Source organism: Charadrius vociferus, unplaced genomic scaffold (genome assembly GCF_000708025.1).
Source record: "Charadrius vociferus isolate BGI_N301 unplaced genomic scaffold, ASM70802v2 scaffold411, whole genome shotgun sequence".
Taxonomy (NCBI): domain Eukaryota; kingdom Metazoa; phylum Chordata; class Aves; order Charadriiformes; family Charadriidae; genus Charadrius; species Charadrius vociferus.
Genome location: NW_009646935.1, coordinates 3,610,355 through 3,636,464, shown reverse-complemented (window position 1 = coordinate 3,636,464; position 26,110 = coordinate 3,610,355). Strand labels below are relative to the sequence as shown.

Genomic DNA, 26,110 nt, shown 5'->3' with positions numbered 1-26,110 from the left:
CAAGCCTCACATATTCTTGGGAATGGCAAAGGCAGGAGGTAGGGACCCAGGGACGCAGTAAGGGTAGGCGGGATGAAATATCACAAACGGAAACGGAGGTAAACCACAGGGGCAGGTCAATGTGTGGAGTGGGACACGTACTGGCAACTGGGGTGGAGTTAAAAGAGTTGGGATAGGCAAAGGGGAACAAAGAGGCAACCAGATCGAAGAGAGCTGCTCAAGCAGCGAGGTGAAGATGAGGGGGTTCTGCCTCTTCACCACATTGTATGTGAAGCCTACCAAGAGCTCAGGGCTACAGCCAACTGCTGGTGTTCTTGCATCCAGATTCGGATTTAAACATAAGCTAACTGGGTGGCAGCTGACCAGCAGTATCTCTGCTTATGGAGAAATGGATGAGATCCCAGAGGAGAACGTCAGCCAGTCCTGGAGTCAGCTGCCTTATGTCAATCCAGTCTGGAGGCCAACTGTCTGAGTACAGCTTCTTCATCCTGGGCTGGGGAGCTGGCAACCACCAAGACCCTCCACAGCTCAGGTGCTGCCTGCTGCCTCCCAGCGTGGGAAGGGAGAAGGTGCACTCAAAACTTTCACCCTCAGCTGAGGACCTAGTAACTGACAGGCAGCTAGAGCAGCTTCCTATACACACTTCAAAAGTCATTTGGACACAGGATTTGAGAGGTGGGCTGATCCTCCTCTGTTCTTGAAGACCCTTAAAGAATCTCCACATGAACTACAGGAAAGGTCTTGGAGTCAACCCCTGTGATGTGGAAAGGAAAGCATCAGACCAGGTTGGAAGCCTCTAGGAACTACAAAGACACTTAGCTCAACAAATGCAACTTTTGGACCGAGCAACAGTCTTGCAGCAGCCTGGACCACAACAATGTCCAGGTTCAGACAAAGAGAAGGAGTGGAAGAGCAAGAGATACTTTTCATCATGAAGAGGTAGCATAGGGATGGGATTCTGTCACCCATATGGCTGTCTTACAGGGCATTTGTATCTTACATTCTGTCATCACTGTACCAAAAGAGACTTTAAATAGTGAAAGAGGTGACGCAACATAACTCTTCCACTTACCTGCCCCTCAACACTGGCAAAAAAATATTAGGAATGGTGGACAAAGTGAAGTTCACACCAGGGGCTTTGTCAACATGGGTATATCAACAGGATACTCCTAACGCAGATGCACTGGCATCTGCAAAATTGCACCCTTGTCAGAATAGCTTATCTTCAGCCAACCCCCTCCCACCAAAACCTTCTCTGCTGAAAGTGAATGTGTGCCGGCATAACTACATTTGCTCAATTCATGCTAGCTTAACCCAAGTATTTACAGTAACATTTTCACAGAAATCACATCTCATTAGCTCCTTCCTGTGGGAAGGAGGCTGGGGAGAGAGTAATAAATTGGAAACATCTCCCATTCTGCATAGAAAGAAAGTGAAAGGAGCCAAGAGACCAAGATATAAAAAGATGGCTTTTGTATGTATATACAATTGATGTGCATTTGCTCACTGAAGTAGAACATGAGAACCTAGCAACAGCTACCTGTCCTTCTGATGCTAATGATCTCTGTATCGTAAAGGAGTGGCAAATGCTCATTTTGATCCTCATTTTGGATTCTGAGGAGAACAAGTGCTATGTACAATGGGAAGTAAAACCAAGAACAACTCTTTCAGGACACAAACCCTGTTCTTGGACCCTTCTGATGAGCACAATTTGCCTAAGAGTCTGAAGCCGAAAGGGAATTTTATTTCACTAGTATTGATTTACACTGACTTACCCCAGCTGAAGAATTTAAGGAACCTTATAAAACATAAAAGGAAAAATAACTAGGGCAACTAATTTTTCAACCCATAGCCCCATGATCACTTTTTGTGTTGACAGCCCTCCATCAGTTGGTTTTTTTCCCTGCTGATGGTGGCTTGCCAGTGCTGTCAGTTGTGCAAATGGACAGTGAACCAAAGCAGCAAATGAACCGATGCTGAAAAATTTCCTTCTCCCCATGCAGGTCCATGCAGCTACATGGACACTGGCCCAGGAGAAAGGGCTGGATGGGATGGGGTGGGGGTAGGAGGGTATCTCTTAGAGAATCGGTACTTCTGTTCCCCTAACTCGACCATGAAAGTGCAGCCTTCAATGGGAAATGACTGCTTGCCACTTCCTTTGAGCTTTCTAGCTGGGTTTTTTTTTTTTTTTTGAGAACTGATTTTGGACATATTTACATTTATAATTGCAGTCATTATAAATGAAACACAATGGATAAATGCAATATAAATGTAATCTACAGAGTTTTTTTTAGAATTGCACTGTAACTAGTTTTAATATTAATTTATTACATTTTCATCGATATAAAAAGAAAGCTATTTTCACATTTCTTTAATTTGCCAACTGTTCCTCAACAATATGTGGATTCCACAGTAATTATTACAGCATTAGATGAAGATGTTAAAAAAATCTGCAAATTGACTATTTTTAATATTCTTTGCATACTACTGTAACATCAGGATTCCAGCCATTAGCACCAATTAATTTGTTCAGAGTTAGATTTTAAAAGCCATATTGATAATGAAATAAAACTTCCCATAAAACCCAGGCAACAGCAACATGTCCAGCAGCAACATTCTGGTATAGAGCCCAAATTTGATGGTTTAACAGGATTGGTTTAGAAATCAATATTCCACCTTACAGAATCTGAACAGCAAAGAATTCAGTGTCTTTTAATAATGTATTTCAGCGGTTTACCACCCACCTATGTTGTTAAAATGAGCATCTTGGTTCTAGTTTGACCTGTGTTACTTTATCTTCCAGTACCAAGACCCATGTCTTTGTCTGGCAGATTAAAAACCCATCTTAGTGTCTTCTGGGATGCACTCCTAACAGCAACCATGTCACTTTTTAGTTTCGTCTTTTAATGACAGACTGAATTTCTTCAAGCTCATTCTACAAGGCAGGTTTTACAGAATCGAACAATTCTTGTTTCACTTCTCCTTTTATAGGTTTTGAAAATCTTTTAAAAATATTTCCATACAAGACTTGGATACGATGTCTGGTAGTGATCTCACCAGTACAAAAGATCTCCCCTCTGCTCACATCTTCATTTTTCTGCTGATACAAAGAAGATTTTTTTTTTTTTTTTTTTTTGCTATGGCAGCATAATGAGAACTTACGTGCAGCTAATTATTTCCCCTAACTCCCACCTCATTTTGGGAGACAGCACCTCCCAGTGCACAGTTTCTTCTACTCTGTGCCTGTGACCTATATTCTTTGTACTCAAAACATGACCTTGTCCCTGGCTGAATGGAATAATTAGTTTGAAAGCAAGCAACTTATCAAGCGATCCAGATCTTTCTGCAGAGCTGGCCTGCCAGCGTTACTCTATCAAGCCACCCATCTTCCTGTCACTGCAAACTTTCTCCTCAGTGGTTTATTTTTTCTTCTTGACAGGCATTAAAGGAATGGAACAGTGCTGAACTAAGGGCGGGAGATCAGGAGTCGTAATGAGAAATGTCCCCACTTGTAAGAGATACCAACATATAAACATATTTTGTTTGGTTAGCTGTTTTTCAATTTATTAATAATTTTAACTAGAAGAAAGTCTTGCTGAAGTCTATATGAATCAACCATCTTTACCAATCAGACTTTTGAACTTCGAAGAAGAACAGTATCAAGTTTACTTGGAAAGAACAGTTCTATGTATAACCACGATAAGTAGCATCAGACAGATTACTGCTTGTTACATTTCATGGATGGAGCTACTTATTGGTTAGTCATTGTTTTTGCCTGAAATGGGCAGGTTAAAGTTTATAAATACCCAGTTATCATGTTTGTTCCCTTTTCTCACTGGCAAAACTAAAAATTATTTTTTTAAAAATAGAACAATAGAAATCTTCGTTCCTAAAATTGATCTTGAAAAGTGAACATCAGTGTTTTGGAGACTATGAACTATTAAAAGCCACTGATTTTAAGTCTACTTCTTTCACAAATTCCATTTTCTCTGGAATCTGCTGTTCTATTAAAGTCTCTACTAAATATGGGAAAAATAATATCAGAGCAGAGTCTACTTAAGGAAATCATCCCTTCTCATGTCACTTTGAGAAAACCAACATCTTGCTCTTTCTGGTTTCTGCGTTTGACAAGAGAAGAACTGCCAAATAGGATTAGGCTACTAGTTAATGCAGTCTAAGCATTTCTGGAAAGGACCAGTGCCTTTTTTAAAAATAAATCTTATCAACAAATTGCAGATACAAATTTTGGGTTGGCTGTAAAGTGTCCTGTTCACTCATGTTCTTGGGGCAAATAAAAAGAAATTGATGTCAGTGATTCAAGAATGACTGTTGGAAGAGACTGGTCATGCCTATGCTGAATCTTCTCAAGTAGGGTGTGTTGCCCCCTGCATCTCCATCCCTGCACCCACCGGGATGCTCTGTGGGCAGGCAGGAGGCAGTGCAGGCCCAGCCTGCCTGAGCATGTCCTGCGGCATGCAGTCCCACCAGGCCAGGTCCTACAAGCTTCAGAAAGCACCACCCACCCCATCTGGGGTTGTGCTGTCTGAGGTTGCTTATAGAAGGCTGAATCTGATATTAAGGGAGCCTCAGGCAGGCCAGATATACCTACAGAGATCAGTATTTGGAAGGAAGCATTCATTGCAACTCCACTGGAAACACCATACCTATGCAGTAATACCACGACGTCACAACTTTCTTCCAACACTCATACTTATCCCAAGCTGTTTTCACATCTGCCTGAGCTTCGTATTACATGTTTTATTGTCTGCATCCTGTGCGTATATACTTTCTGCAGAGTATTTTACTTTGGACTCGCACTTTCCTAAAGCCCTTGAGCACCAGCAATGACCCCATCTTTAGCCTTAACATCCATACTGCCTCTTCTCTCAGAAGACCAAACCAAAGGCTCATTTCAATTGAAGACAGATACTACATTCACTTAACTAGGGAAGGTCTTCATACAGCCTGGTGTTTTACACTGCAGCTATATTGAGAAGGGCAATGTATCCCTGCAAACCCAGGAAATAAAGATTCTTATGACAATTTAAATTAACTTTGATCTCCCTTTTCCTCTGAGATTCAAGTCAGTTTTAGACAAGGGCTCCAGGGCTCTGTATACCAAGTGCTGAGGCCAGTTTATTTCTCAAATGAGATCTGTTACCACAGGCATTTCCAAGCAAGGCCAAGAAGTGGGGCTGCTCTGCCACCGCAAAGCTGCAGGTGCCTAAATTTTCTGGAATTTGGAAACAGCACGATATACAGCTGGATCAGTAAGAAAAGCCTCGCCATCCAGCTCTTGACAGTCAGCACCTCTGGTGGAAGGCAGGTAGATTTGGAGCAGCTTAGGAGTGGAGAGCAGACAAACAGGTCCGCTGTCGCATAACGGAGGCAAAGCCAGAGAGACAGAAATATGTGGTCACTGTGTGGAAACCAAACCGCAACAAAAGCAAGGGGATTTCCAAAGCCAAAGCAACAAAGAGATACATGATCGTAACTCCACAAGAGGGACAAATCCTGAGGTCCTGCCTCAGGTGAGCTTCCAGTGGGAGTCTGCCTATATCTAGATGGAGTAAAACCGCCTACAGATTTGGCCCAGTGTAAGATACCAACGAAGACGCTTGAACCGATTTGCCCGGGGAAGGTAACGCTTGCTGATACCTCCACGGTCTCTCCACTCCAGTCATAATTTGACAATGTTTGTGGCTTGATTGCACGTGTTCAGTGAGGCAGCCCTGCACTTCCTACCCCGAGGCTGCAGGACGCGCGAGCGAGTCTCTGAGATGAGCCCTGGCATCCACCTCTTTCACACATCACACGTTCACCATCTGCGTTCTCATCTTCGGCCATGCTGCCGCCCCTCGCCCAGGTTGCTGGGAGGTTTAGAAAGGCAGATGTTTTCAGTCTCTGTGGGGTCTGGTTGCAGGGGCTTTGGAAGTTACAGTACCTTAGGCCAGTGTTGTCTGGGATTCAATATTGCATTAAGTGGTGACACATTGTGGGCAGGTGGGATCTATTATTGCATTATGGAGGCTGCTGCTTCCCTGAACAGGCTATGTTTTGTGTGTGAAGCGGGCCCACACCTGCTGGAGCTGGGACCTGGAAATGCGGAGGACGGAAGGCATGAGTCTGTGGTTTCCTGCCGTGAGGGGCATGTGCCTGCGGTGGGGCATGCGCACGGGGCTGCTCTCCGCTGAACGGCTGCGCTGTATGAAAGTGCCACCAACGTGAGGGTAGTGTTCTGTCTCCAGGGTTGAGGAGGAGAAAACGGAGGACGCCAGTCTTCTCAGGGGGCTGTACCTCGGGAGGGAGTGCTGAGAAGGCCTGTCCTCCTCCAACTGAAAAAGACCAAGAAGAGTGGAGGAAAAGGTGTCAGGCAAAGACTTGACTCGCCCCTGGTTTGTGATGCGCATGCTGCAGACATCTTCGCCGGCGGATGAAAAATGCTTTTGCTCTACGCGGGGCTTACTTACTGCTCTGTGTCTATAAATTCCCAGGGATCCTACGGGCACTGTGGGGCACCTGCCATTACAGGGGGCCTGCCATGCTCTCCCCAGCCACACGCGGACACGAGCGACACCAGCAGCGTCAGGCTCTGCTACGTCAGTCCCCTCCTCTGGCTCTTCAGGCCACGCGCCTCACCTCTCTGTTCCTCTGGCATCACTCATCTTGACATGTCATTACGCTAGGCATACATCTTGCATATAGGTAACAGTCAAATTCTGAACACAGTTGGAAACCACGTCTACAAGAAAAGGTGAAACACCTGGTGCTAAAATGATTATATGTATGCAAAAGCAGGGGATTCTCAGGGAGTCTTTCAATGAGTCTTTTTAAAACTCGCTCCAGGGATTCGCAAAGGCAACTCTGGGGGCTGTTAGCGGACTTTCCTTTTCTCACACTTACACTGCTGGCCTCCTGATACACTTTTATATTGAGTACCTGCAGGGGGAGTGTTAATGCTTCCAGTTTTGGTAAGAGGAGGACAGGCAGCAGCTGGAAAGGCAGGCAGAGTTTAATTCTCCTTTCAGTGAGAAATTCAAAACACAGAGCCATGGGAGGACAGGAGAAGATGCACTCTTAGGTCCCTTTTCTGTTTCTGTGATCCTGGGATGGCCAGGAGAGGGAGGAAAGTATACTCACAGAGGACAGCTTGTGCCAGAATGAGATCGCAGTCCCTACCTTCCCTTTATGCACTGAATGGAAGAGAGAGGCATTACAGGAATGACTTCAGATTCTTCACCCTGAAAATGCTAAGCCCTTCCTCCCCTTTCTACCTCTGCTATGAAACCAGTGCTTTCACAGGGGTCAGCAACCTCAATTTCCAAAACCAGACCATTTTTTTCTGGAATTACATTTTTCTTTTCAAATCCATTCCCTTCCTTGTGCTGAATTTCTTTTCAGGAAGTCTCTGCAGGTTTCAAAATGTAATTTGGAAATGTGAAAAGGCAATACTGAATTTCTTAATTCAACACTGCTCTCCTTACCTTCCTAGAGATGTTGCCCTTGCAAATGATATGAGAAAAAGAGCTGAACTTCATCCAACCTCATCTCTTTCCTGTCACCTTCAATATCTTTGCAGTGCTTTGAGGCAGGTAACTTATATTCCTAAGCATCTGAGAACTACTCAGCTTGTGGTGGGCATTAAATGTGAAAAGCAATTATTCACAGTCCTAAATGTACGGCATGTCACTGCATAGATCAGACTCTCAAATGATAATAATGTAACGCTGTCGTACAGGGTATTTGAGAGAGACAAAGAAATTCTAGACAGCAGCTCTAATTTCTCATAAAGACAACCATCTCTTCTTTGTGTAGATGGAGTAGAAATTCAGTCCTGGGTGTACTGTTTGTAAGCTGCACAACTAAGTATACTGGAATTATTATTATTACTTTTTGCTCCATGTTTGGGCTCAGCATATTATATGATTTCCAATGTATATATCATCCCAACATGGTAAAGACTTCTCAGATGAAAAAGGATCACTCCAACTACCCAGATGGACCTCCTTTACAGCACAGGATCAAGGACCTTGCCCAGTCATTGAAGGGGCAAATGGTAACACCCCACCAGCAAATGCACTTAAGTATTGCTGCCTCCTGGCTGAAGCTGAGGTTACAGACACACTACTTTCCTTCACTGATGTTCTAATGCTTAAATTACACAGTCAACGCTGGAGGTGCTGCCCTCTTTTATCCCTTTGCCCTTGGCAGCAATCAGGCTGGACCACCTTCCGTCAGGCCTGTTTGGAGAGTAGCAGTATGACACCTCTCACATGAAGTTCCAGAAAAATGTGATGTTGATAGAGCTCAATGTATTCTAAGGAATACAAAATGTAATTAGGAATTTCTACTGAGCTTAAAGTTTTGGTTGTTATGACCTGTATATATATAACAAGCATACACGAGCATTTCTTCTCTTATAGTATCACCCTTTTGTCGATCCTTTATTCCTAACACCTGGAAGGACAGGGATCCTGAATCCAAAGAGCATAAAGGACAGAGGCCAACTCTACATACATCCTTCTCCATCAGCTGGCAAGTTCTTCTCACATGGAGGGAAGCTGGAGGAGTTGAATGTCAAAGAAGCGCATCATCTACAACAGGCACTACACGCGGTTCAACAGGAATTACACTGAGAGAGGGGCAATGAGAGTCTGCCCCTCTTCTGCAAATGCCCGTTTCTCACCACTGAGAAATGGTCTCTCACGTCCCCTCAGAGCAGCCCACAGACAGTGCTGTAGAAGGGAAAGGAAACCAAGACACACAGCACCTTTTCATATCTCATTTTCCCTGCCACCTTGTTCCCACAGCCTACCTCTTCTGCCCAGGGTTACAGACCTGACAGCCTGCTGTGTTTTGCTTCTACCCGTTGCTCGATTATTTCAGCCCAGCTTTTCTTCTTTCTGCCTCGGAGCCAGTGAAGTTGTAGTTTCCATCCTCTCTTCCTGCTGTCTGTAGGCACTCTGGGAGTGCCAAGGGTTTCCCTCATCACTGTGCCAGGGTCTAGGGCCACAGAGGCCACCAGGCCCAAAATATAATCCAAAGGAAGCCCTGCTCAGCTGCGTTCTCAGTGAAAATCAGAGTTCCTCCAGATAACAGATCTGGGACAACTTAGGTCTCTACACCACATGAACCAAAGAGGCACTACAGATCACCCAAACCGCTAGAACCCTGTCCTTGCTGTGAGGCAGCCTTCTCCTGTGTCTCCATGTCCCTTCCCGAGGATAATCATCACAAACTCAAATCAATGGAGGAAGAGAACAGCATAGTGGGGTCGCTGAAGTAGTCATCCCCTGACCAGCTGCGCTGGTTCCAAGGGTATCAGGCAACATCACAACTATAGCATCCCTCAGATGAGGCAATGAAGTAGTTCAGGAGCATGGGGGCCCCTGTGGGCTCAGCACCAGAACAGAGAAGTTTTTCTTGGCTCAGTGAGGGTCCCAGAACAGGGTTTCTTTACAAAAAAACCCCAGTGATTATAGATAAAGTTGAACTCACAGGTGAAGCTGGCCCAGGCAGCCTGGGCAATGTGCTTCTGACTGCTTCCTGTCTTACCTACGGTATTACCAACACAGGTCTACACGCTGAGCATCCTTGTGTGATGTCCCAGCAAAGATGCCAATGGTGGGGTATGACTGGGAAGGGCTCATAAGCTTCACAGCTGCTGCCCTCTCAGGGTCATGGACAACTTTAAATAAGTCCATCTGTGGCATTCTCCTGGCTGTGGGAGAAAAGAGGTGCTTAATAGCACCAAGGGAGGGTTATTTTTAAGAGTGATTCTAACTACACAGCTAAGTTGGTGAGGAAATACACCAGAGCCTCTTCACATGGGGACCTTTTCTAAAAGATGAACTCTTGGCTCTGGGAGACGGGACTGTAAGACATAGTGTAAGCAAAAGGCTCCCTGAACACTGTAGAATATATCCAAGAATAGGTAAGGAAGAGTTAATATGAACTCCCACTATTGCTTCACTTTTCTTGTGTTTTTTAGATGCGATATCATTTGGATAAGCTTGTTTTAGGCAGGCAAGTATCAAAACATTTTATACAATGCCAATTGCCCTAGCAGCAAGGGAGATTCAGAGTCAAGAAATACCTATCTGCACAGACCTAAAGTCAGAAGTAATTGCTAAAACTCATAAATGTATGAACATTTGTATTTCTTTCCAACACAGAAGGCGGCTGTATGTTGCCATCTCTGTCAAGTGTCAGTGAATTTATTCAGCATATTTAAGAATTTGACAGATTTTTAAATTATATTGCTAGGTGAGGATATAAATGATTTCCAACAATAACAGTAATCCTATGCCAGGATTAATACGTAAACAGAAATGCAGGTTCAATCTTTTTTTCCAATCATTTTTAGCTATTTCTATAGCTTTATCTGCCCATTAGTGCATAAACATAAGCAGAGATTTATTAGTACTTTATTGAAATGCATGCATTAAAGTAAACCCTAAGAGCTCCATTAAAACAGCTTGCTGGGTGCTCATTGCTGCACTCAGCGGTGCAGACAGAAGGGCTTGAACAGGACATAGCACGACAGACCTGTTGTCCCTCTGTACCAGGGCTTCCCATGAGGTCTATGCTCTACTGCAGCTGTCTTCTTGTCAGCTGAAACTGGAAGATATCTAATATGTGAATATTTGGGTCAGAAATTCCCCCAGGCTATTCAGAGCCTCCTCTGTACTTGACTTTTCCTACAGCAGCTTCTGCTCATGCTGTTCTCTCTCTTACACCCACACAGTTTCACGAGGACACAACCATCCCTCACACTTGCACTACAACATCTTTCTTCCAAGAGACTCATACATTTGAACAAACATCTGAGTTCTAAATGAGGATAACTTGAGGAACTACAGACTGGTCAGCCTGGAAAGGGCATGGATCACATCCTCCTGGAAGCCATTTCCAAACATATGAAAGAGAAGAAGGTGACTGAGAGCAGTCAGCATGGATATATGAAGGGGAAGTCACGCCTGATGAACTTGAGAGCTTTCTGTGACGAGATGACTGGATGGGAGGTTGTTTACCTCAGCTTTAGTAAGGTTTTTGACACTGTCTCCCATCACACCCTCATAGACAAAATGATGAAATACGGACTAAGTAAGTAGACAGCGAGTTGGACTGAAAACTGGCTGAGCTGCTGGGCTCAAGCGTTGTGCTTAGGGAAACAAAGTCCATCTGGAGGCCAGTCACTAGTGGTGTAGCCAGGGGTTGATACTGGGGCCACTACTGTTTAACAACTTCACAAATGACCTGGATAATGGGATAGAGCGTACCCTCAGCAGGTTCACGGATGATACAAAACTGGGAGGAGTGGCTGACACACCAGAAGGTTGTGCTGATATTCAGAGGTGCCTGGATAGGCTGGTGAAATGGGCAAAAGGGAATTTAATGAAGTTCAACCAAGGGAAGTGCAAAGTCCTGCACCTGGGGAGGAACAGTATATGCTGGGGGCCAACTGTCTGGAAAGTGGTTTGACAGAGAAGTACCTGGAGGTCCTGGTGGAGACTAAGCTGAACACAAGCCAGCAAAGCACTTTTGTGGCAAAAAGGGCCAACAGCCTCGTGGGCTGCATTAGGAGGAGTGTTGCCAGCAGGTTGAGGGAGGTGGTCCTTCCCCTCTGCTCAGCACTGGCAAGGCCACACTTGGAATGCTGTGTTCCAGTTCTGGGCTGCCCAGTACAAGAGAGACATGGACATACTGGAGATAGTTCAGTGAAGGGTCACAAAGATGATGAAGGCACTAGGGCATCTCTCATTTGAGGAAAAGCTCAGAGAGCTGGGACTGTTTAGTCTGGAGAAGAGAGGCTCAGGGGGGATCTTATCAACATTTAGAAATACCTGATGGGAAAAAGAAGATGGATACAGACTCTTCTCAGTGGTGCCCAGTAAAAGGACAAGAAGAAATGGGCAGAAATTGAAATATAGGAAATTCCATTTAAACACAAGTAAAAGTTTTTTTACCGTAAGGGTAATTGAACACTGGAACAGATTGCCCAGAGAGGTTTTGGAGTCTCCATCCTCAAAGATATTCTGATTGGATGCTGTCCTGAGCAACCTGCTCTAGTTAATCCATCTTGGAGCAGAGGGTGGGACGAGATGATCTCCAGAGGTCCCTTCCAACCTCAGCCATGCTGTGATTCTATAATAATCCAGAAGTTACTGCCTTTTTGCCAGTAACAAGTAATGGCTTATATATTGGAGCCAGAGAATGGAGGAACAGAAGAAAGCATTAGAGCAGGGGTTACCCATTTGCTCTTAGTTAGTACTCTACAGACACCAATGGATGATCATCAGTTTTTGGGAGAACAGAATAAGGTCCCAAACAAGGCTTATGACCTTCGTGTCATGGTAGTTCTGCATTTAGTGACATTTTTACCTATCTTAAAGACTCGGTTCATATTCAAAGATAAGGAAGATATAGTCACACACACACTATCTAATCACAGTTTCAATCAAACCCAGAGGAAGCCAAAGCCTGAGCTACAGGAAACATCTGTAATAGCTAGTGAGGCCTTCAGTATTTTCATTACTTAAGTCCTTGGTCGACTTCTTATTAGCATCCCAACCAACTGTCCTTCCATCTCTGCTGTACCTGAATGGCTTCTGCTTTCCTTTAGGCACCACGTCATTTTTCCTTTGAGAGTTAGCAGTTGGTTTTGTGAAAGCAAATGGAAAAATATGAATGTCACTGCAAAGCTGTGTATACAGAGGCAATTGAAGGATCCAGACATGAAAGGAAGCACAACTAAATACCGTCCAGCCAAAGAAGTCCAGTCTGTATGTACAAAGCTAGACCCAGAAGCAACTAGAGGGTATTTCAGAACACAGGAGCAAAAAAATGTGCAGTATGCTGGAGAAGCAAGGCTGTTTAATACATTAGCAGTGATGACCCACAATCCCATTAATTTACCTCTTTTGCCTGTGTTTTAAGTATCACTGTGCAGTGATAAGCAGCCTTCATACTGCCTCATACCCAACTCCACCAGTAATTTCACATAGGAGTATTACGTGTTATGGCCAAGAAGGCATCTGTGGCCTCTTTAGCTACGCTACATGTCAGTGAAGTGTCCCTGCTGGTTCTTACAGCAGGTTCTTACCAGCTGGCTCTTGCCATGTTCAATGCATCTTGCACATCTTGAACTGACCAGCCTAATAAGTGTACAGACAGAGCAAATTCAGACACAGACCCTTCCAACTCCGCTGATCTTGCCTATACAATCTCTAGATATCTGAGGCACTTAACATATTGGCTTTACACAGCAAACAACTCCACCTTGCAATTGGATGCAGTCTCCATGAGAAGCGTGTACTGCTACTATTCCATGGACAGTTCCCCTAGTGCCTGCTGTCAATATTTCTACCCTTCCTGTAAATGCTGCAGCCTCATACACCTTAGCAAGGAACACCTTGCCTGGCAGACAAGGATTTGGTTTGATTATTTTAATATAGTTTCTTGTATCATTCATGTTTTGCTGCCAAAACCAAGTTCTTTTTTTCTTGTACCTCTCCAGGACCCAGAGAAGAGAAGAATGTGGGCAAGGCCTGAATGGAAGGATGTTCTTTTAACATGCTCCAGTCTATTGAACACTCCCTTACAGCATAAGATCAAGAGGGAACAGGAGATGGAGTTAGCATCTTCCAGAAGGCAACAAGCAGACTGCACAAATGCCTGCTGTAGGAGGGTACCACTGTGTACATGACCTAAGACTCGCCTGTTCTTTGCTGTACTTATGGATCCCACGCGCATGAGAGATCTTCATTAACATACAAATACAAAAAGCCCTCAGGAGAACAATTTTATTGTTTCTTGCAGTGAACATCCTGGGACAGCCTTCTTCTGAATGTCTGAAGATTAGATATGACAGAGGAACTCTGAGCCTAACAGTATATCATGTTTTCCCAGGTAATCTAATAAATGCCTCCCACTAAAACCTGAACTTTTCTATACCTTCAGAGGACCACAGAAAAAAGCAAAACTGAAAGAAAAAAGCACTCTACTATCTGGAAAAAACACAGTAGGTAAAGAACATTTCTGTGAGTAAATACCTGGTAACAATGATACCAGTCACTGAAGTAAGGTCGACGGGACGTATGTGCTGGTTACTCTGAGCTTTTTATTAGGTATGTAGAAGAAAGTTTAATTTCAGGGAATTATTTTATGATTTGCATTGCTGCAGGCCTGCCCAGTGCTGATGTGCGATTAGATTAGAGGGCATTCTCTTGCCATACACTGCTGTTGCTGCTGCAAAACTATGTAGAGAAGATTTGCTAGCAACACCCCCATACAACTAAGCGGTTATTAACAAAACACCATGGGAAAGCAATAAGACAACTGGTTAAAGATACACACAACCACAATTGTGCTCTCCTCTTGTCCCTGTGCCAAAATGGCAGAAAGATCTTGATAACAGTGTGTCCTTAGTAGGGGACAAAAATTACTAGCTATAGGGAGCACTTCTAAGGTGTTCACAACATTTGCAAGCAGTGTCAGAAAGAGTTTCACAAGAGCATCCATGCTTGGAATCTCAGACTTCTCCAGCACAGCTGAGGTTTCCTAAGACGATGACTTTGCTATGCTAGGCAACAAGATACAGACCCGGGGATCTTACCTGTCTCTGAGGACCAGTAGGTTCAGATTCTCGTCTCCTTTGTCGGATAGCTGGTGCTGAATGTAGGGGGGAGTGGGCTGGACTTCCTGTCTGCTGTTCGTGTTTACTGTCAGATACTGTTTGAGAAGGTCCTTCATGTCTGTGGGAACTGTCCTCCTCAGTCACAGGCTGCATACCTCGACTTCGGCCATCGTGCGTCTTCGGCCTGACTGCAGCATCTGCCCCCAAGCGCCTTCTCTCCTCACCTTCTTCAATAGGTCTTAGTTCCTCAGGCTCCTCATCTGTGGTTCCAGAGGTGCTTGGCTCAGCACCTGGGTGAAAGTCCTTCAGCTCTGTCTCCTTATCAATGATAACCCACTCCTTGCTATCAAAGTCCTCCTCCTCTGCGAGTGGCACTGAGCGGAAAGCATTGCTGAGGGCTTCATGTTCCACCGAAGCAGACACATCCATCCTACCACTTGCCTGCCGGTCAGCCTGGCCAGTATCAATGGACAGCATCTGGGCTGGCTGGGAGGAGCATACAAGCCGTGATGGAGAGCCAGGTAAATCCATTCGAGATCTAAAGACAGAACGTGAAGCCATTATAAATACATCAGGTTTGTAGTTAAAGTTAGGGAATCATAAGAGTTGAGAGGAAACCTGTAAAGTCCTTCTCACTCATTTCTTGGTACACTTCAGAAAGACAGGCTTAAGCAAAAATATTTCTCTAGAACCTACAATGGCATAAAGATGTTCCCCCTGAAGTGCTTCAGTACGATCACCAATTCAGCATCTCTCTTCCTTGTAGATGACAGGATGATAACCAGCTTCCCCCAACAACCCTAATATACCCTTTCCCCTTTGGTAAATTCTACTGGTTTGTGGAAAAAAAAAACCAAAACCAAAACAAAACCAACCCAAAACACCCCTAAATCCCAAGTGTACTGTCTAACTTAACAGTGTCCCTGCTGGGCTCCTATAACCTCTTCAGCTGCACTGTGCTATCTCTGTGGTGGCCACTGAAGCCTCTAAGGCAGACACGAGTTTTTCGAAGACATCAAGAATCTCTGAACCCACTGTGCATAGATGACCCCAAAATACTTTTGGGGAGCAGGAAGGAAACATGGTAAGTATCCTTTTACAAGGGGTAGCATAATGTTCAGTGGCTCACAGTCTAAATAGCAGCAGCTTCTGCAGCCATGCAGAAGTACCTTTCAAAGAGGCCCTGGAAGCTCCCTGTGCCCCAACGGCCCTGGCAGCATCTCAGCCGGAAAAGCCAGTGGCACTTCTGTCTTTCTGCTCCCCAGTGTTATGATCCATGCTTCTCACTCAGCCTGCACCTGCTGCTTGCTTTGCTTCCCTGTCTATCAGAGAGGCTAGCAGCTTGCTGCACAAAGCAAGAGTGTCTGCTGCCCAGAAAAAGACAGCTGCAGTGTGTTTTACAAAAGGATTACAACAGGGACCATACAGGAGCCTTGCAGACTCTTCTGGGACAAGCCTTCCACGTGTGAGAAAGCATGAGGGGAAACAGAAGTGACTGACTATTGGGTGAGGGTTGCTGAGCAAAACTAGGTATCCTTAACACAGTGGAAGGTCAGAGCTCAGACGGAAAGAATTACAAGCAAAAATGAAAAAACTTTGATGAACAAAGGGGAATTAGAGGAGGAGGTGAATCAAAGGTTGATGTAGAGAAAGTTGTGAGCGAAAACAAAGATCTAAGCAAAAGCCATCTGATGGATCTGAAAAAAGCAAAGCTGTACTTCTTAAAGTCTTAAAAATATATTATTGTGGATAGGGAACACTAAGTATGCAAAAGAAGAATGAAAAATGGCCTATACTGTGTGTGTGAAGAAGAACAAGATTTTAAAGAGCTGTTGCTAAAAAAATAAAAGAAACTCTGGATTTAACCAATGTCTTCATCCAATCCCCTGCAGAGGAGAGACTCCTGGAGTAGAAGAATTTACTCTAGAAAGCCAGAAGAATTTCCCAGTGCTGGGAGTCAGGTCTGTGTTGGGAAAAGATGAAAACAGAATAAAGAGAAGACTGAGTGGCAGAGAGGGATTGTATTTGCACCATACTTGCTGCAGGCTACTTTGAAGATGAAAAAAGACCTTGATTTTAAAAACAGGAGCTGAGGGAAGAAGGCAGGAGAAAGGGATGTGTTTTGGATAATACATATTTTCTATATTAAGTCAGCATGATGCTGAGTAGACAAGGAACAGTGGGAGAAATAAAGGAAGGAGTTAAAAGCATTCAGTGAACATACAGAACTAGTGTTGCTGACTATTATAAATGGTCCATTCCTAATTTAAAGAACCTTTCTTCTGAGCAAGAAAAAGAAGAGGTAGCAAGACCCAAGGTATGTTACTCAAACCCTAAATTATTCATGGCACCACAATCTCTCCTGATTTACAGAGAAGCATTACAGCTTCCCTCAGCCACCCAGAATGACACAGTACCTAACAAACTTGGGGCAGTGCTGGGGGCTCATCCTCTAGTTCTGTTTGATCCTCCTTCATTTCCAGCTACCGTCTCCTTGTGACTGTTCTCTTGGCTGAAGTCTGTCAGATTTTCTCTGAGAAGGCCTGTCTCTCCCCTGCCTCTTTTAGAGCGGCTATTTCATCAGTACATCCTGCAAACACAGTCCATGCCCTGACTTTCAATGGGAAGAGGAAGGCAGAGTAACAAAGGATGTGAAATGGGTTACCAGCACCAAGGGCTTATGTCTTGTAACACATGTTCTCCAGCACACAATACTTTAAAAAACTTCTTTTCATTATTTGTATTATTCTTGCTTTTTTGTTTCTTCTCTGTGGATCTGAGAGAAGGTATTCCTACTACCTTCAAAATCAGGGTGCAACATGTACTTTTCACATGCATTCTATATGCTGAAAAATGAATACTATTATTCCTATTAATGAAAAATAATGAAATAATGAAAGATCAGGACTTGCCAGCTAGCTCCCAGAATACATGCATCCCTGTATGTATCCTAACAAGATCCACTCTTCCCTCCTACCTCAGGCCAGCCAAAAGATTTGTGGCTGTTCACATTATCTCTGATCTGATGCTTTGCCTTCCCTCTGAAAAACGTCCTTCCTTCCATCTGCGGAGTTCTTCCCATCCAGGGACAGGATGAAAATCATTCCCACTAACTCAGCTTTTTAACAGACATGAGTGTCTCATCAGAAAGATTATAAAGCCCATGAACACCTCCACCCAGAAATGAACTTCCAGTGCCTGCTGATCTAATGATCATGTTGGTCTCAACAATCAATCTTCAAGACACTCCTAAAAGCAGTAGGAGGCTACAAGGGTGAGCAAACCTTCTTTCATGTAGATCTGCTTTGCCATCAGCAGTGGAGAGGCGTTCTGACTCAGGGCTGTTCACACGGCGGTATCTTAGGGAGCGCACTTGTGCGGTAGGGGACTCCGGAGGCACTCGGACAGGGGAACTGGGGCAGACGCCATTTCTCTGCTCCTCTTCCACCATGCACTGAGTCTGTAGGGGGTAAACACAGAGAACCTCAAAATCTGATCAAAGAAAGACATTGATTTCCCATGCTTCACTGTTGCTCTGTGCTTTCTTCCAGGGTACAGTTTCAACTGCATTTTCACAATCTACACAAGCGATGTTTGAAAGAATGGAAGGGCCCATATGCCCCGGCAGTTATCTAGTATTAAAACAAGGTATGGATTTTAAATCAATGCAAATATTTAAATGTCTTTACAAGGTGGCCTTTGCATTTCAATAGTTGATCCAAAGGAGTTATCATGGGCTAACCTACCGCATACACAAACCCTAACTGCTTATGCAAGATGTCTAAGAGACTTTGTTTGTCAATACTCATCTATGCAGCATCAATGCATTATATTGCAATGTACATACTTTTATTTCTCATGAACTTGATATGACTAAGCCATCCCAGGGTGGCTTTTGGCTTTTTTTGGTTTGGTTTGTTTTTTGGATTATTTTTAAAAAAAAAAAAAAAAAAAAATCTTGGTCCTGTAAACGAAGTCCTCCAGGACATATACTCAACCACAACATCTCTAAGAGCTTTCCACAGACCCAAGGTCATGCAGGGACGCGAGCATGCTCATGGATACTTGTGAGCATTGACTGTGCATATTCTACCAGTACATATTTTATGTTTTAAAATGGCCCTAGTGAATTTGGTTTTGGGGTTTTTTTTTTTGTTTGTTTGGTTGTTTTTTTTTAATTTAGCAGCAGACAAACAAGCAAAAGTAGGTGACTGTAATACAGCTGCCTTCTGCCTTCCACTGTTCTGCTTCCCCTTGGAAAAGACAACCTGCTTAGGCAAAAGCATAGAGGCAAAATGGTCCAAGGGATACAGCAGCAGTCTAGGATTTGCATTCAACCATATTGTGCTGCTAGCCATGCAACATCAGCTGCTACGCACTGCTTCTGTACGGGGATGTGCATTGAGATGCCAGTGCAAGTTGCTAGTATGGAGAGTGTTTACCCTTCTCTGCAGCATGCCCTACATTCACTTCTCCTCTATTAATGCTAAAGGCTCTGAATGTAAGCACACTGCTCAGTAAAATGCTGCTGATCAAGACAGTTGCCTTTGTGTGTACTGTGTGTACGGCAACTCAGTCAGTGTCCATAAATTAGCAGATCTAAACCATCCAGACTGGGTTTGGAATGCATAATTGAGGAGCCTTTGCAGCTAGGGAGAGTGGAGGAAAACTTGCAGGCATTACAGGAAATGCAGAATAGATGATAATGATTTAATCTGTAATCCATTCAGGCCAGAAGGTTAGTGACAAAGGAAGGTCAAATGTGTTTGTGAAAGGAGCAAAGTGCTGATGTAACCGTAGGGTAACAGGCAGCTTGGTAAGATCCAAGAGCAGAGAATTTGGGGGAAGGTGTGAGAGAGAAGGAAGAGGCTTCTCAAAAACACACAGAATGAGAACTCTGATCCAGTGGAGGAAGGAGAACCAGAAGGAGGATTTACAAAGGTCAGTGACAGTAAGCAAGGAAACTGTTCTTAGCACAGAAATGGGAGAAGTGGGACAGAAGGAGATGTGAACTGCGAACAGCAAAATAAGGATGACCTTAGGGAGGCACTGGGGAGAAAAAACATGGTAAGATCTACTCATCACTCAAGTACAAAGAGCAAGACAGGGAAAGCCAGAGTTACTTCCAGTGCTGCAAGACTGGAAGATGAAGGATGGTGAAGCTCTGAATAGCAGAAGGGTGTTTTACACACCAGCTGCCCTTGCAGTTCTGGAAGACACAAGGGAAGTCTGAGATTGCATGTAGAGGTGAAGCTGTGCCCTTACATATCAAATCTGCAGCCCCCTTTTTTCCTCCGTGTGGTGACTATGACTTAAATAAAAAATGATTTTCTCTCAGAGAACAGTCAGACTGCAGATAATAAGCCTAGCAGAGCGAAAGGACAGGCAAGAGTCAGACTAAGGATAACAACCCTCACAGAAAGAAAGGACAGACTTCTTTAGCTTTGGAGAGCATGATGCCCTGGGCTCCATTTCATAGACTGCTGCATAGCTACAGAGCTTGTCAGAACTAAGTGCTCATTGCCACGCTGACTAACTCTCTAAGCTTCTTTGCCAGTAAACTGAGAAGAAATAGCATATCCCTTGGCAGGAGAGTCACCTGGTCATGCTGCGGATCTTGTAGAAACCTCTCCTGCCTCTCTAGCTGCTGTTATGACAGGGCTTGTGAATGACAGCACTGGTTACCTAAGATATGACATACAACTAACACGCAGAAAGGAGATTTAGGACTCCCTTGTGCACATCTCAGTCTGACTGTAGAGCATCAAGGCACCTGGTGGTTCAAAGGAACAGAAAAACACATAGTAGTTACCAGGATTTTTCTGTAATACTCTTTTTTTTTTTGTATGTTGTGGTAACAGAACTGTCCCACTCTACCAGGCTTTTCTTATTTCATATGCCTTCAAGTAAGAACTTCTGGGAATGCACACAGTTTACCAGTGAGAGATGAAGAACTTAATTTATAATTCTCGGTACTGGGGAATGCCACTGGTAATGTTCCATACAAATACCATGTTGATCCAAATTATTTGCACTGAAGAATTTTATGCAAGTTAGATGAGATTATTTCTTGTCCATGAATAATGCTTTCTAATAAGTCTAAGGATAGTGGAGATATCTGAAGAGCTGAAAGAAGGACTAACTCCATGCCAGTAGAGACTGAAGTGAATTCTGATCAGACCCAGAAGACTGGTAGATTTAACATGCTAGTCCACAAGTGTCCATTAAAGACAGGCTTGTGAAGTGAATCTGATATGCCGTGATAATATTTTAAGTCTGTTTTATGAAGGTTTCTCTGCTAACAGATTCGATATGTCACGCCATGTGACATTCTGATTTTTAAGTAAGAATTGAAATCAACATAGCAAATACTGACTTACTTAGAACACGTAAGTTGATCTAATAAATAAACTAACTGGTAAATTCTCATACTTAACATTTACTATGGAATCATCATTCAGTGGGGACGCCTCCAAGAAATTAGGTAACATTTACAAGAAAGGACTGAGAAACAGCTTAGGGATTATGAGGAAAACCAATTGAAGTATACATTTGATACAAGCTAAAAAGTCTAATATGATCTTGGAATGCAGAAATAAGAGAATATTAAGTGATAGTTTCTCTCACTATTCAGAGGGGTGAAACCATCATTAGATGCTCTTTATAGATTGTGCTGTTAGAAAGTTAAGAAATGGGAAGAGAAAAATTAGTGATGATTCAAGATGTAAAAAAATATGGCTTATGAAGAAATCTCTGAAGAAATTCAGTTACTCAAGAGGTTAGGACACAATAAAATTTTGGTTTATAGTTTCCAAACCTGGGATATTTCTGATATTGTATCAGCTATGCAAGGACTAGAATTCCATTGCTTGAAGTATCAAGATCCTAGATAATGACAGAACGATTGTACGAAAGAGTCACTCTAGCATAATTTGCCCCAAAAATGTCACTTGTATAAACATCCAAATTAATCCCAATGGCTTCTACTCTGTGACAAAATTGTTTGTAATTTCCCATTTCCACAGGGAAATTCCACAGTGCTTTTTGGACTGCACTATGCACTATGATGCTACATCAGTGGATCTGGGTGGCTTCTAGCAATCTATGAATCCATTGCTCTAAATCCAACAGGCATAGGTGTAAATAAGTGTTCTTTACTTTGCTGATGCTGATCCTGAGTTTGTTGCGATTCACATCTGTCTCTTCCCAAACTTCAGCCTCATTGAAAGCTGTGTTTGGAGCCTGGCCAAGACCTTCCGCTGGCCGACCTGACAGGATGGGAGGAGCATTCTCTTGGTCACTCAGATGTTCACCCTGTAGGACATCCTCAGTGTTCTCACGAAGCAAGTCCCCAGGTACCGGAGTGACATTAACCACCCTATAGAAGAGACAAGAAGAAAGGTAAAATTATTAGTACTTAAAGAAGGAGGCCTATCACACTGCCCCACAGAAATTCCTCAGCAGCTTTTAGGGTATTACCAGGTTGAAAAAACAAGCAATCTAGCATTATCCCAGATAGGACGACCTGAAACGGAACAGGAGGATTCCACCTAACATATAGTCACAAAGACAGGTGTGACGGATCAGTGAAAGCATCTTGGGACCCTTGATATGCAGGCTGCAAACTTTGTTAGAAGTGCCCGTTACACAATATTTAGCTTAGAAGAAACTTCCCCTCTTTGCATGAGCAAACGAGGCTTAATAGGCCTTATAGCTTTTATCTTCTATAATTATAGAATCACAGAATGGGTTAGGTTGGAAGGGACCTTGAAGATCACCTAGTTCCACCCCCTGCCATGGCAGGGGCATCTCCCACTAGACCAGGTTGCTCAAATCCCCATCCAACCTGACCTTGAACACCTCCAGGGATGGGGCATCCGCAGCTTCTCTGGGCAGCCTGTTCCAGTGCCTCACCACCCCCACAGTGAAATAATATTACACTTTTATCTTCTATAATATTACTAAGGATTATTTTTATCCCTTAATGTCAGCCCCCTCAAAAGCACCAAGACAGACCACTGAACTAAGCCTTATCAACTTTTGTCTGGACTCATTTCCATCTCTGAGTACCAAGCTCTGTATTGTTGCACCAGTGCATGAAACACCCTGTAAAGGTTGAGGAGCTGCGCTCGAGGCGTGACCAGTGCATGCACTCTGCTGTGTTCAGCTCACTATCAATCACAAACCCACCCCACAGCAAGGCAACAACTGCCTCACAGCAGGTGCTCTCACAGAAGCTCCAGCCATGTGTGCTATATAATATGCCAAATATACAAGCATATGGGCTCCATCAATCCTGGCCAAAAGTCTGCAGACATCCCTTAATGTGACTCCAACCCACACACTCAGCCCCAGTAGAAAATGTGTTTTCATCACAACAAGGGTCTGAAACTGGGTTCCACCACCTTAGATATGTGTTTATATATAAAGCCAAATCAAGTGGTGGCTGCCATGCAGCTCCAACTTCCCAGGTTCATAACAGCTTTGAAATCTTTCAAAAATGAACTCGTAACTGAGCTTGTTATTGAGGACGTCCATAGTCTGACTGGCGCAACTGCAATACTCACCCAAACATGGCTGCTGTTTGCCTAGTGTTTTGCTGTGGTGGAGTAGAGGTGCTAGTGGACAACAAGATATCTGTACCAGCCTTCTCCCAGTCAAAGGCTTCATTTTCAGTGATGCCTCTTTCTTTCATGCTGTTCTCGAAAACGGACATGATTAGCTGGAATAAATTTACAAAACCAAGTTATGTTAAGTAACCGCAGGTGGCTCTCAAAAAATCTGAAGTATGAGCACGAGGACCAAGTGCAGCTTATAATCTCCATCTTGCTTACAAAAGGTACCAAGAAATGAAAGCAAATGTCATAAAATTGTATCAGTTGTTTCTCAGGCTGGTTTTGGCTTGGTAATGGAAATGTCTTTAAATCTACAGAAGAAGCGCATGCAACATTTCGACACTGATTTGATGAAATCTTGCAGTTGGCTTGTTACTCGAAAACAAAAGCCTTAACTTCAGCTAAGCTTTCCTGTAGATTAGACATATGCAGAATAGTACATTTAATATGTCGAGTTCAAGGGCTGCCAGAAGACATAAACACAACAGGAAAACACAGTCCGAGGATGCAGATTCGTTGCAGTATCTGGCTCAAACACAGCTTGGTCAGGAGCCCTACATACACTTATGCACAACGTGGCCTGCCACATTTGGCTGCAGAAGAAAATAAAACCATAAAAGGGATGATAAAATTTTCTTTATAAGATGGCAGGTACAAATGCTCATGCTGACATGGTTTATGCTGGTTGCTTTCTAAGAACTGACATTCTTTAGGAGAGAATGAAACTATCGGCAACAGCGCTCCGTGCCTGAATGCATTATCCAGGGAAATCTGATGTTCTGCTGTCAAAGGGAAACTGGATGCTATAGGCCAACGCAGGCGTATGTGAGGTTCTGCATTTCTAAGAAATTTATTCAGCTAAATAATGCAGAACTGAGAGGAATGAGCCTAAAGTCTATACGAAGAGAGAATATGATGACAAATACATTTGGCTTATGGCACAGAATTAGCGCTAAGTTATGAATAAGAATTACCAGGAACAACCCCCCTATTTGCATTTATATTCTGGTTCTGTTTATCAGCATGATCAGAAGGCCAGGAGAGCCTGCCATTGCCTACCACCTTCCACCAAACTACAGTAAAACACCTATTTGCAGCTTTCAGTTGAGACATCTTTTTCCTCTTTTTTGTGACCTAGAATGCTAGAATTAGGTGGTCCACTCCTGCAGCGGCACTATGCTTGATTAAAAAAATTGATTGTTGATTAGGCCAAGTAACAGGTAACGCCTCTCCAGAGAGTGGACGTGACAAGGCAGTGGTAGCAGCTTCTTTGATTTGAGAGGGATTTTACTGTCGTGACAGTTTAATATGATAGGATTGTGTTTCTGCTTGTTAGCCTCATGTGACGATGCCCCCTTTCACCTTTGATGGAAACGGGAGTTGTGCTGCTGCTGTTGGCAGGGAATTTCTTGTTCAAAACTGAATTGTGAGTAACTAAAAGGTCACAGTCTTGCTTTCAGCAAATGCATTTCTGGTATCTAGTAACCTTAGATGGATGTTTTCTCGTGAATTTACCTAATTACTTATTGAATACACAAGCTTTTGGACTACACCAATCTTATGGCAAAGAATGCATCAATTATGTGAACTATCTTCTTTGCTCATTCAAACCTGGCACCTGCTAATTTCATTTTGTAGTTCCTCATTTTCATATCCGAAGAAGCAGAAAACAATCATTCTCCACTCACTCCTTGCCATTCTGCCTTTCATTTTAAAGATTTCATGTACATGTCAGTTCTCTCTTTTTTTCCAAAGTGTACTGTCCTAGTCTAATTAGTCTTCCCATATCTGGAAGTAAATCTATCTCTTTCCTCCTTGCTACCCTTCCTTACTTCTCTGATTTCAAGATACCCTTTTTGAGATGTGGGAATGGAACTACACACCATATTGAAGAGTATGCTTCACAGATTTACGTGGTAGTCTAAAAGTAGTATTAGAAGGTAAACAGAAAATATCCTAATTATTCTTAGGATATTTGCTTTCTGACTGCTACTTTGGCAAAGATTACTGTCAAATGTCTTTTAGAAATTAATACCCTACATCCTCAAAGACTCCTTCCAAGAACTCCATGCATTTGTAGACAGATGCCCTTACAAAAGCCATACTGACTGCTGCTTATCAGATCATCCTCACCCATCTGTCCACTAATCCCAGTCTTTATCACGGTTTCTGATTCTTTGTGATGTACATGTCAGTGTCAGGGACTGGTATCTTCTGAAGCCATTTACAAATTGGTACTGCTTCTGTCACCTTCCATTCCTTTGATACCTACCAAAGCAGTCTGAAGTAAGAAACCACATGCTAAAATTAGAAGTTCAGCTGCCTTATTCTTAGCATTCCTTCCTGCTGTCAAGGACCCACTCAGTCAAACCAACTTTTGTTACTTTCTGCTATAACTTTTCTTCTGTAATGCTTGCATTTGACTTTGCAGGCCATTTGGGATTTTACAGACCTCTATTGTATTCCCTGTAGGGTCTTTTTTCACAGGCTGAAGGATACTAGTGTCTTCAGCTGCCATTATCAAGCTCTACCACGGTCTTATTGAGCCTTGTCAGCTTTCTCTGAACCCTTTGTACTTCTGATGAAAAGTCAAAGCTTTACAAGGAGGAAAGTGGAATGGGAAACTGCACAGAACAGTCGCAACAACCACCACCGCTCCCAGAAGTCATGCAAAGAGTCACTGGATCCTGTCTAGGGATCTTCTGCCTGCAGACACATATTACTAGGGACCAGAAAAGTTTCCACAGTCACTGCAGACTTCCCATATTGAGTTGCCTTCTGCTGGGCCCAAGAACAGCTAACTTGGCAGAGCCAGGAGGAAGATGACAGGAGATCCCTCAGTTACATAGGATGTCAG

The 26,110-nt window shown here is 43.5% G+C and overlaps 1 protein-coding gene across 1 annotated transcript in view; it reads right to left on the bottom strand.

Annotated features, from left to right (window-relative positions):
• TTBK1 (tau tubulin kinase 1) overlaps positions 1-26,110 on the bottom strand; it is a 90,300-nt gene that overhangs the window by 13,254 nt on the left and 50,936 nt on the right. Inside the window, exons 10-14 of the mRNA XM_009894837.1 lie at positions 23,206-23,360; positions 21,797-22,016; positions 17,923-18,098; positions 14,618-15,176; positions 6,298-6,321 (exon numbers count right to left, since the gene is read on the bottom strand). Coding sequence (XP_009893139.1) covers positions 6,298-6,321; positions 14,618-15,176; positions 17,923-18,098; positions 21,797-22,016; positions 23,206-23,360 — 1,134 coding nt within the window. The remainder of the gene's footprint in view (positions 1-6,297; positions 6,322-14,617; positions 15,177-17,922; positions 18,099-21,796; positions 22,017-23,205; positions 23,361-26,110) is intronic.